Source organism: Mobula birostris, chromosome 10, assembly GCF_030028105.1.
Source record: "Mobula birostris isolate sMobBir1 chromosome 10, sMobBir1.hap1, whole genome shotgun sequence".
Lineage (NCBI taxonomy): Eukaryota > Metazoa > Chordata > Chondrichthyes > Myliobatiformes > Myliobatidae > Mobula > Mobula birostris.
The window spans coordinates 69,670,617-69,683,164 of record NC_092379.1 but is presented as its reverse complement, the minus strand read 5'-3'; the positions used below and the strand labels follow the sequence as shown (position 1 = coordinate 69,683,164).

Below are 12,548 nucleotides of genomic sequence, written 5' to 3'. Positions count from 1 at the left end.
CTTTCATGATTCCACCAACTGTTTCCTCCAGCACCGCAAAATGTCCACCAGGAGGTACCTTGTGGGCCATGTTAAAAACCTCATCCCCATAACCCTTTTGCACCACCCCCCACTCCTCATCGGCGGGCACGGTACTTGGTCTCCCTTTCTTCCTTAGCACTTCCTCCTCCGCACAATAGCCTACTAGTTCCCTTGTTAAAGCTGTGTCAGAGAGAGCTGTCTCTGCTAAAACCATCAGCCCCTCGTCTCGCTCCCGCGTCTGCACAAATTCTTTCCTGGCTACTGCTACGTCTGACCCAGCTCCCTCACTACCTCTTGTTTCACTGCACTCCTTCTTTTCATTTTCTACCCCCTTCTCGTACAAGGCTGGCAGAAACGTTTCAGCTAAATTCACTACCGCAGCCCCATGATGAACCTGTGAGTCCATGGGCGGGGCCTCACTGCTGGCAGGCTGACCTGTCAATCTCACGGCTGGGAACACAATTCCCCCGGCGATGTCATTACCAAGCAAGACTTCCATGCCTTTCATCGGTAATTCGGACCTCACCCCGATCGCGACTAGTCCAGAGACCAGGTTGCTTTGTAAGTGTATCTGGTGCAAAGGGACTGACTCTGTCCCTTCCCCAACACCTTTGACCTTTACCTCCCCAGTCTGGGTCTCTGAGCTAAACTCTAATACACTCTTCAGTATTAGTGACTGACACGCTCCCGTGTCTCTCCAGATCCGCACTGGAACTGGTTTTAACCCCTCCTTCACTGACACCAATCCGGCCGAGATAAACCTCTCGCACCCTTCCTGAACTTTGGCAGACCTGTCCTTCCCTAGCGGTTCGCTTAACAGCTCAATACAGCCATTGAAAATCGCTGTCTTCCCTTTTCCCGTCTCCTTCTTTGGGGCAAAGCACCTGGACGCAAAGTGTCCGACTTTCCCGCAATTATAACGGACGACCCCAGGAGACTTCCTACCAGACTGCTCCCGGTCTACCTTATCCTTCTCACTAGTCCCCGGCTTACTTTCTGACTTTTCTGGCGGACTCTCCCCGCCGTCCTGACTACCCTTCTGGTAGCCTTTACTCGGGGCAAACTTCATTTTATGCGTCAACGCATACTCATCCGCTAACTTAGCAGTTGCGGCTAACGTGGCTGCCTCTTTCTCATCAAGGTAGGGTCTCATACCCTCAGGGACACAACCTTTAAACTGCTCAATCAGGATCAGCTGTAGCAGTCTGTCATAATCCCCCTCTACCCCCTTCGAGGCGCACCAACGCTCACAATATGTCTGCATCTCACGGGCAAACTCCAAATACGTGCGGTCCCACTGCTTCCTCGCATTCCGGAACCTCTGCCGGTATGCCTCCGGGACCAACTCATAAATCCTGAGGATGGCCTCTTTTACCACCTCATACCTCTGGGCATCTTCCGCGGACAAAGCAGAGTAAGCTTCTTGGGCTTTCCCTTTCAGTACACTCTGAAGTAAAACAGCCCACTTATCCCTCGGCCAGTCCTGACTTATAGCCACTTTTTCGAAGTGGAGAAAGTACCGATCCACGTCGGTATCGTCAAATGGGGGAACCAGCCTAACCTCCTGGGTCACCCGGAACCCTCCACCTTGGTTCGGCACGAGCCCCTGCTCTGCCCTTAACCTTAACTTCTCCAATTCGAATTCCCTTTCCCTCTGTTTCTCCTCTCTCTCCAACTGTCTGTCCCTCTCTTTCTCTTCTCTCTCCAACTGTCTCTCTCTCTCCTTCTCTTCTCTCTCCAACTGTCTCTCTCTCTCTCTTTCTCTTCTCTCTCCAACTGTCTCTCTCTCTCTTGCCTTTCTACCTCTCTCTCCTTTTCTTCTCGCTCCAACTGCCGTACCCGGAACTCGTGCTCGAGTCTCAGTTTTTCAAGCTGCACCTGTACCGCGTCTCCAGCAGGTTTTTCAATAGACACCACCTCCAGCTCGCCTTGGGGAAAAACACCTTTAGATACATAGTGCTCTACAATAGCTCTGTGTATCTCTTCTCTCCTCATTGTCGACTTCCCCTTAGCAAGATTCAACCGTTTGACCACAGCTACCAATTCCGATTTCCTGGCATCCTCTAATGCCCCCAAGGTCGGCGCCTTTATAAATTCCTCAGCCTCCATTTCTGCTGTTTGTCTTTTCTTTCTTTCAGGAATTTTAACCCAATCAATTTACTCCGTCCCAAATTTAGCGTTCAAAATCGCGGACGAGAACCCCACTTATGTTATGTACCCTGTAACTGGGTTGCCAAACCAGCAGAAATGGATCACTCAGTTGGAGTCTGGATTACTAGAACTAAGAAAGTTTTATTAAAGAAACAAGCAACACAGTCATCGAAAGGATAATAAATGCAACAGTTCAGCAATGATAAACACACATGTGCACAGAATTAAGATAACAGGATCAATCAAGCTCTATCGTTGTCTAGGGGTAAATGACCAATTTCAAAGTGACACAAAGTTCAGTCCAATTTAGTTCAGTTCGCAGTAATCGTTGCCATGGCGATGGACAACGTGGGGGGAGGGAGAGAGAGAACGAGAACGACTGATCATTCAGAACGGCTTCCACTCACAGACCGGCGATATTGCTCACAAGCAGCTTTCGGGCAGGTCCTTTGTGATGTCACCTGAGGTCACCGACTGTGACCCCTCCTCCAGATGCGGTCGATCCTCTGCAGTGAACCCGGCACCCAAGCGAGGGTGGACACACACCGGGTTCCTGCTGATCGTACCTTTCCACCCTTTGCGTTTATGGCCCGGTACTTCCCACCGACTTGTGAGAGGCGCACCGCTTCCAGGGTCTCGTTACCTCGGGTGTCGTGTGTGTGTCCTGCCTTAGCGAACCAGTCCCTTTTTATCCCCCTGCTGGGGTATCGCCTGTCCATCACTTCAAACAGTTCAGGGTTCAAAGGGGGGAGCCGCTCTAGACAGCTCTTTCTCCCGTCCCTTCATTATACATCTCCAGATCGCCTGTCCATTACTTCAAACAGTTCAGGGTTCAAAGGGGGAGCCGCTCTAGACAATACCCAGACTGATGGCTCCTTCATTAACATCTCCAAATGCTGCTTCATTGTTCCTTATCTCTCCCTCCCCTGAGGACAGCTGGCAGACCAACTGCTGATGCCACTGGTGCTAGCCCAGGCCAGCAAACATCTTAATTTAGGTGTATTCTCGTCACATGGTACTGTTGTACTATTGGTAATGTTCTAATTTATTCTGTATTTCATTTAAATACTTAATTTGTTACTCATTTTTTATTCCTTTTTAACTATTTCCATGAAACTTTGGCTAATTGGGCCAAAATGTAGTGGTCCTTATGTGTCCCAATTAACCAGAATCCACTGCATTGCCTAAATGCCCCTGGGAACTGTTATGATACACACCCAACCAAGCCTGTTCTGGGGTTTAGACGCTCTGATTCTCTGGAGTATGGATAAGTGGCATGGTCCCCTTAAAGATTCTGGCCTGCTACACAATTTAGTGGCCATGTATTGGAGCCAAGATTTGGATATTTAAAGAGCACCTGAACTCAGGTTTGGGGCTCAGTCATCAGGTCAACTTTGGTTCTTTCTGTTTCGTTTGAATTCCCCATCTAGTTGCGGCAGGCTTTCATTTAGCATTGAGTCAGGAACCCTGCTCTTGTTTCAGTCTCAAAATTGTGTCTCAGTTCTGTTCTCAGATATTCCAGCACGTGGGTCCTTACCGTCTTCACCTTGACATCTCGTCACAGTTATAGTACCTACCAGCTTGTTTTATAACCTGAGGGACAGTGAATTGACGTGAATGTTGTGCAAACAGCAGCAAATATCCCAACTTTTCATAAAGAAAGGAACGTTCATTGATCTATGTGTCCAGACCAATGATCTGAATTATTCCTGTCCTGGGGATGGTGTGAATATCCTGCATCAACCAATACCTGATTCCATTTTGCAATGTTAAATTCAGATAATCATGCCCATTGACATCAGTTTACCAGGACCCTCGGTCAAATACTGTGTTCATGCCGAGGGCAGGCATTCTCACAATGGCTCTGGAAATCACCTTTGTCTTTGTCTTTGGACCTGAATTGTTCAGGCAAACTTCAATGGACTCACTGGGATGCAGGTGATTAGAAATATAAAGGCAGCATTTGACAGAGTGTGGCATTAAGGGGAAAATATCATAGAGAATATTGGTGTGGTTGTTGGAAGCTACCCAGGATATCACTGTGGAAATTGCTCAGGGTAGTGTCTTTATCCAAACCATTTTCAACTGCTTCCGTAATGACCTTCCTTCCAGCCTAAAGTCTGAGGTGAGATGTCTGCTGATGACTATACAATGTTCATTTTCTTTCAAAACTTCTCAGCAAACATTGCTGTCATCAAGTGCCTGCAGCAAGGCCAAAGCAATGTTTAATCAAAGGAAAAAGTGTCCAGTAATATCTGCACAACTGAAATGGCAGGGAGTGACTGTCACCGTGTAGGGAAGGCCCAAACATCAATCTTTCTCACACACTGTCATTGCCATTATGAACTCTCCTCTTGGTGTGTACCAGTGATTCTATTAGTATATTGGTTCTTTGGCTAAAAGAGCAGGTGAAAAGCATTGGATAACTCATGACATCAAAGGACTTTCAATCACCATACGTTTCAGTGAAGGGCAAAGGGTGAACAAGCTCAGTGTTGATGGCGATCTGGTGGTTGAATCATGACTATTATGCAAGTTGGCTGTTTTCACCATACTTCAATCCATTAAGTTATATCCCCCTCCTGCTGTGATGTGACCTGATCTCATTTTATTCTGAATCATCAGTCCATACCTCTTCATTCCTCATCCAGTTACAGAATCCCTGTTTATTACTGTCACTTGAGAAAATGCTCTGGTCATCACTACATGATGTCCAAATTCTCAGTCCCACTCTTGACATGTTCACATTGCCCACAGCAGATGTTGGTTTCATCAGCCTTATTTCTTTCTCTTCCCAATGTAAAATAGTAGTGTGAGAAATAACTTTACAGTCAGAGAAAGATTTCCAAATCAGGGAAGTTGTGGAAGATCATGAGAGTATCATCTCGCGTGTGTTGAGCTTGGAATCTCTTGGTACTGGGAATATGTTTATAATTTAATCACACTGTCATCTCAAAGTTCAAAGTGCATTTATTGTCAAAGAGTTGGTTGTCTGTTGTTTCTAATAATGATGTAAAACCTGTACGGGAAGAGTTTTATAGTGAAAAATCCATTCCACTGAAGCAGTTCCACTCTTTTGGCGTCAAAAATCTTGGTCAATTGTACGGAAAATCGTCATGACCGGAGACTTCCTCGGCTGTAGTGGATAGCCATGACTCATTCTGTGCCTTGTCATGCCCCACACTTTCCAAAATGTGTTGCAGCACCGCTTTCTTCACTGTTGGATCTTGTAGTTGATCTCATCCACCCAGACTGCTGGATCTGGCTTCACATGCTGGGGTGAACATATTCCTATCTCACCGGACTCGGAGGTTCCCGGCTACCCTCACCTGGTTTAACCTGCCTGTCAAAGCGGTGTACCGGGCTGTGGCCACTGTTGTATGTGAACAGTTACTTGGAGCCACAGGTGAGAGCTGGGTGGCAGGTGGGGACTAATGGTGGATGAGCTGCCCTGGGCAGAGCACGACAAGCCCATCACCAGAGGTACTACCCCTCCCTGGACACCCGATACACCCCAAAGTACATATGTAGTGTACAACCCTGACATTTGTCTTCCTCACATACAGTCGCAAAACAAAGAAGAACTATGAAACCAACCCATTCAAACCAAAAACATCAAATATGGAACTCCCTCCCATGCCATGTTCAAAAACGAATCACGCAAATGACAACAGAAAAAAGAAAAGCACAGAATATTAAGAACAGAAAATGAAAAGGCATATTTCAGTACAGTCAGCTCAGTGTTCATTACCTGCAGGTTGTCCTGACTTGATTGTAGTTGCAATGTCACAGATGTACCTTCACCCCACAGATATAACAAGTTCCTGTGAATCTTGGAGTTTGAGTAAAAAACACTATCTATTCAAAGTGATTATTACAGACAACTGTGTGACTTTTTGGAGATGATAGTTGATTTGCAGATTCCATGTTGTAGAGTGCACTACGGAAAATGTTCTTTCTTATTTCCATTCACCTTCAGTTCCGAGCATCCAGTGTTCCTCCACATCCTTTCCTGAAACCTTGAGGAGAAAACACAACTCACCTCATACTTTCCTCTGTCAGGTTGACTAAAGTAATGAGAGAAATACAGTTGTGTATTTTCTGTTTAACTACAAGAAAAGATCTGAGCAAACATGGATTTGTTCCAGCTTTCTTATGATGCAGCTCTGGTTAGGCTACATCTGGGGTATTCCATTCATGTTTGGTTGCCCTATTATCGGAAGGATATGGAAGCTTTGAAGAATGTTTAGGAGAGGTTTGCCAGGATATTGCCTAGATTAGAGGCCATGTGCTGTGAGGAAAGTTTGGACAGACCAAGATTGTTTTCTCTTGAAGGTTGGTGCTGGCGGAGGGTGTAGTGTTGGAGGTTGGAGCGATGTGGGAAACGTGATGGAAGTATAGAAAATTATGACAGACCTGGAAGAAGTGATTTTACCTGAAATATCAGACACTAGAGGGCATAGATAAGATGAGAGGGCATGTTTAAATGTAATGTTTTACTCAGAGACTGGTATTGCCTGGAGCTTTCTGCCGCAGGTGGTGGTGGAAGCAGACACAACAGGAGCATTTAAGAGACATTTAGACAGACACGTGAACATGCAGGGAATGCAGAGATATGTCTCTTGTGCAGGTAGATGGGATGAGTTTATTTTGTCATCATGGTCAGCCAGAACAATATGAGCCAAGGACCCTGTTTCTATGCTGTACTGTTCTATTCACTGGTTTCTTGCATTATTCTCCAGTGATTAAAGGTGATTTGCTGAGCGCCCTTAAATAATCTTGTGAAACAAAGAACCGTTAGTCACTCCTTTTATTTCATTCAAGGAGATAACCTACATGAAGACAAAGAGGAGACCCAAGCCCCCAACCACTCTCACTGTATGGTGCTGGGATTACTGGATTGTCACACAGGCCACGCTGTGAGAAACAGCCATCAAGAATGGGAGGCGCAAGCTCCAGGTAGGTCAGAACACACCACACTGTGTGTCTCTTCAATGAACCCTACCTCAGCAACTCCTGCCAGTGCACTGCACACTGAGTGCTCAGCATTCTCATTGGTGCATGGGATCTGCTTTGTTGAACAGCTGCCATCCTGATAAATCTGATCCCATTGTGGGGTTGGATCTGGAATTCCTGAGTGTAGACCCAGTGACCATGTTGAACAATAATATCAGTGTATGATGGAGGGGAAGCTGTAGGTGATGGTGTTCCCTTGCATCAAATTCCTTGTCATAGAACACAGAATGACTCAACATGGGAACAGGCCCTTCAGCTCATCACGTTATTTAAATGATGCTCATTTAAGATAATGATGCCACGTTAAAAAAATTACTCTGCCTGATTCAGATCTCTCTAGTCTCTGTAATTACATGTGCTTGTCAAAGGACCTTTTAAACAGCTCAATCATATCTATTGCCACCACCACCCCTTTCAATTTAACATTCTTTGAGAGATCCAATATCACCTTTTTCTGTTTTCTTTATCTCAAAATGCACCACACTGTTCTCCATGACTTCCCCCTTGTTGGATATTTACAATAAGTACTCATTTACGAGACACAAGAGAGACTGGAGATGCAGAAGATCAGGATCAATACACAAGATCCGGTAGGAACTCAGTGGGTCAGGCAGAGATGTTGTCTGATCTGCTGAGATCCCCCAGCATTTTGTCTCCTACTCATTTATGACTGCCCTGCATCCTCCACCTCCAAGTGTATCTCTAAGGTAGGTGCAGCATTCTTTCCCGATCACAGTACAAGTGTCACCTTCCTTCGTGAGCAGGTAATCCAAGGGCATCAAAGTCAGATCCCGGATAGTCTGGTCTTACTATGATTGAAGGTGAATTGCTGAGCATCCTTAAATAATCCTGGTAGATCCATCAGTCTCTCTTTTTACTTCCTTCAGGGAGATAACCTACACGAAGACAAGAGACCTGAGTCCCTGAACTACTCTCCCTGGTCAGTGCTGGGATTTCTGGATTGTCACACAAGCCACGCTGTGAGAAACAGCCGCCAGAAATGGGAGGCACACGCTCCAGGTAGGTCAGAACATGCCACACTGTGTGTCTCTTCAATGAACCCTACCTCAGCAACTCCTGCCAGTGCACTGCACACTGAGTGCTCAGCATTCTCATTGGTGCATGGGATCTGCTTTGTTGATCAGCTGCCATCCTGATAAATCTGATCCCATTGTGTGGTTGGATCTGGAATTCCCGAGTGTAGACCCAGTGACCATGTTGAGCAATGATATCAGTGTATGATGGAGGGGAAGCTGTAGGTGATGGTGTTCCTTTGCATCATATTCCTTGTCATCGAACTCAGAATGTCTCAACATGGGAACAGGCCCTTCAGCTCATCATGTTATGCTGCACCTTTTAAGCTGATGATGTCTCACTGAACCAATGACTATGCCTGCAGATGGTCCCTACCTCTCCAATTACACGTGCTTATCAAAGAACCTTTTAAACACCTCGATCATATCTATTGCCAACACCCCTTTCACCTTAACATTCTTCGACAGATCCAACATCACCTTTTCCTTTATCACAAAATGCCCCAGCATATTAACGTGCCCCACACTGCTCACACTGTTCCCCATGACTTTCCCCTTGTTGGATCAATACACAAAATACTGCAGGGTTTCAGTAGGTCAGGCACAGATGCTGCATGATCTGCTGAATTTGCCCAGTATTTTGTCTGGTACTCATTAGGACTTCTCCACATCCTGCACCACCAAGTGTATGTTTAATCCTCTATTGTTGAGTGGTCCTACCCTATCCCTGGTTATTCTCTTACAGTTGATGTATGTATAGAATGCCCCGGGATTCCCCTTAATCTAACATGGAAGGACTTTTCATTGCCCCTCCTGGCTCACCTCATTCCCTTTTTGAGTTCTTCTCTGGCTTCTTTACATCCCTCAAGGACTCTGTTCAATTATTTTAACTTCCTAAACTGTACATATGCTTCATTTCCCCTCTTGACTGAATTAATAACCTCTTTCCAATGCTCTGCTAACTTGCCACCCTTGTCCTTCCTAAATGCTACATATGCCTCCTTTCCCCTCTTCACAAAATTAATGCTCCCCTAACTTGCCACTCTAGTCCTTCCATCTTATTAGATCATATCAATTCCATACCCTGTGAAGTTGACCATTAAACACCCTACACAGATCAGATTTGCCCAGACATAACTGTTTATAATTAACTCTACTTAGTTCCGACTGAAAACATTGAGAATACCCCCCCACAACTATTTAATGTCTTGCTGCAATACCTATACTTGTACATAGCTATCAGAATTTAAGGTATTGTAATCAGTTTCCTCTTATATCTCCCCACTGAATGGTCAATCAGCTGACCAGTCACATTTCCCAATACCAGGTCTAGTATGGATCCTATTCTAGTTGGACAAACCAGATATTGTTTTAAGAAACGGTCTTTGATGCACCTAACAGTTCTGCCCTGTCCAACTCTCTTGCACAAAGATTACCCCAATTTATTTTGGTGAAATTGCAGTAATGCAATAAAACAACCCTGTTGTCTTTGACAATCTTCCCAATCTGCCCGCATGTTTGTTCCTTAATGTCTGGGTTACTACTGGATGTTGTATAACATAATCCAATCAGAGTAATTGTACCTTGAGTCTTACCCTTGTGGGCTCAGTGGATAAGCCGCCCATTATCCATTCCCTCTGAGAGCAGCTGTGATATTGTCCCTGATCAGTAGTGCCCCGTTTTATTAGTGGAGATCAGGGGGTTGTGAGTTGCTGTCAGAGTAGCCAAGAAGAAACAGTGTAGGGGATGTGTGTGTGGCACACAGTGACAAGTCTGTGTGGTATTGGTGTCAAGAGTAGTTGGTTAGACTCTCCTTGTTTGGAGACGGTCACCACCTGATACATTTGTTACAAACAAGTTACTAGTCTTTGTTTATGCCAGACGTGAACATTTTACAGCTTTTTCATCTTTTCAAATCACTTGTACATTTTATTTTTCTTTATGACACCCAGACTCATCTCTGTTGCCACCCTCCACTCCCTGCCCACTGAGCATTCCCACCTTTCCCATGCACCTGCTTATTTCCATCTAACAAATTCTCTCTCACACACACATCAAGTTTCCAACTTTCCCACCCCCACCTGCATGACAAGCAATTTACAGGGGCACATTAACCTAACAACTAACACAGTGTGGCAGGATCACCCGTGGGAAATTGACTCAGTCACAGGAGAACATGCAGACTCCACACAGACAGCACCAGAGACCAGGAGTGAAGCCAGGTCACTGGTGGTGTCAGTCCGCTGCACCACTTGCAGTACAGAGCCACTGCACCCCCCTGGGTCACTTTGTTACAGCAGGCATGAATTTGTTTAGTTTTCATTATGAAGTGAATTGAATCTTGTGTAATTCTCAGCAAACTTCTCTCATCTGATCTTGTAGAGAAAGGGAGGACATTTATGATGGAGTTGATATTGGTTGAACTGACAGCTGTCACATAAGGACTTCTGCATTGATATCATGAGGTTGTATGGATTGATTTCCGATACTCATAGTTCTAGAGAGGCAGGTTACAGCCTGACCTATGGTGTTATCCACATGAAATTTACAAGCATTCTTTGTGGTCCTGTAGGTTTGCCTGTATGTTGCAATTACCACCCACATCACAAAGACCTGCTGATATTTGGGTTAATTGGTCTCCGCAAGTTGTCTCAAATGAGATGGATGACAAGAGAATGGGGATCTGTAGAAATGGAAGTTTTTATGATTAGAAGTTCTAATGGTACATGCTTCCTTTCAGGCAACAGGTGGCTCAGACTGAGAATTCCACCTTCTTCACAAAGGAAGAGCTCAACAAACTGAAGTCCGACTTTGAAACAGGTGGGGTGAAAAAAGTTACGTCTCTGATAGAGCAGAAGGTATCAGAACTGGATAAGACAGAGCTTAACATCGCAGTGACAGGAGAAACAGGTACAGGAAAATCCACCTTCATCAATGCCATGAGAGGACTTTGGAACACTGATCCAGAAGCTGCTAAAGCTGGGTTCACTGAAAGAACAGTGGAGCCAACTGGATACCGACATCCCAACCTGCCGAACGTCTGCTACTGGGACCTGCCAGGAATCGGGTCTATACAAGTTCCAGCTAGTAGATATGCCTGGGAAATGAAATTTGAAAGATACGATTTCTTCATCATAATATCAGCTGGTTGTTTCAAAGAAAATGATGCAAAACTTGCAAAGGAGATTAAACGGCTTCGGAAAAATTTCTATTTTGTCCGCTCTAAGATTGATGTTGATTTTTATTCGATGAGAAAGGAAAGGAAGAAAGTTAATGAGAAAGAAGTGCTGGAGGATATTCGTAGTAACTGCATTAGTCGGTTGAGGGAAGTGGGGATTCTAAGTCCGACTGTGTTCCTGATATCCAGTTTTGAGCAGGATCGATATGATTTCAATCGGTTAAATAAGGCACTTGAAGATGATCTGCCAAATGTAATGAAAAGTATCTTTGTCCTGGCCTATCCAAACCGATGTGTGGAGATTGTTCAGGAGAAAAGCAAGATGCTGCGGGAACGTGTCTGGATGTTGGCAACACTTTCGGGAGCTGTTGGGGCAATCCCCATTCCTGGTGTCTCTTTTGCTTGTGATATCAGCATATTGATTACAGGAATAATCCAGTTCCGTAAATGTCTATGTCTAGATGAAGCTTCTCTTCAAAGACTGGCCAACATCACAAATAAACCTGTGGAAGAGCTTAAGGCCGTAATTAATCCATCACTTCTGGGGGAAATAGATAAAAATATAATTATAAGGTTAGGTTGGGGAGCTACAGTTGTTGCCATTTCAGCTTTGGAATTTGGTCTTGACTTCATCCCTATCATTGGTTCCATTTTTGGAGCAGGATCATCATTTCTCATGACCTACACAATACTGACCGATGCACTGAAGGACCTTACAGACAGCGCAGAGAGGGTGGTGAAGGTTGCATATGGTATTGATTAACTGGTCAGCACCAACATCAACACAGTGAGCTAATGTCATTCTGTGGATGAGATATTTAAGAGGCCTGTCACTAAACCCTGTTGTAATTCTACATGAAAACTTCCCCCTTTGTTGATTTCCTTTGTTGAAATATTGCTTATCCATTTCTGAGGGTCACTTGTGCCTGACCGAGTGAGTGCGACTCCATTAAAGAAGACATGAAACAAGTGGACATAAATGACGTGATCCTAATCTGAAGAGGAGCCAAGAAGTTATCGCCAGGTGTCTGAATGATGCTCACCTGTCAATCAATAGCCTGTGTTAGACTGTTTGGACATTATAAGGTCACAGTGTATGCAATATTGCTGTGTACAAACTAGTGGCTGTGTTTTCCCTTCAATATCTG

The 12,548-nt window shown here is 44.9% G+C and overlaps 2 protein-coding genes across 6 annotated transcripts in view; both read left to right on the top strand.

Annotated features, from left to right (window-relative positions):
• The window catches only part of LOC140204100 (interferon-inducible GTPase 5-like), a 628,716-nt gene that overhangs the window by 12,127 nt on the left and 604,041 nt on the right, over positions 1–12,548 (top strand). The window contains exon 4 of one of the 5 annotated variants that reach the window (XR_011887530.1): positions 6,997–7,112. The exons of the other annotated variants lie outside the window; for them this stretch is intronic. The gene's annotated coding sequence lies outside the window, so the exon portion shown is untranslated. Of the gene's footprint in view, positions 1–6,996; positions 7,113–12,548 lie in introns of those variants that run through there. 5 annotated transcript variants of the gene reach the window in all.
• LOC140203702 (uncharacterized) overlaps positions 8,089–12,548 on the top strand; it is a 45,385-nt gene continuing 40,925 nt past the window's right edge. Inside the window, exons 1-2 of the mRNA XM_072269744.1 lie at positions 8,089–8,208; positions 10,963–12,157. Coding sequence (XP_072125845.1) covers positions 8,189–8,208; positions 10,963–12,157 — 1,215 coding nt within the window. The 5' untranslated portion in view covers positions 8,089–8,188. The remainder of the gene's footprint in view (positions 8,209–10,962; positions 12,158–12,548) is intronic.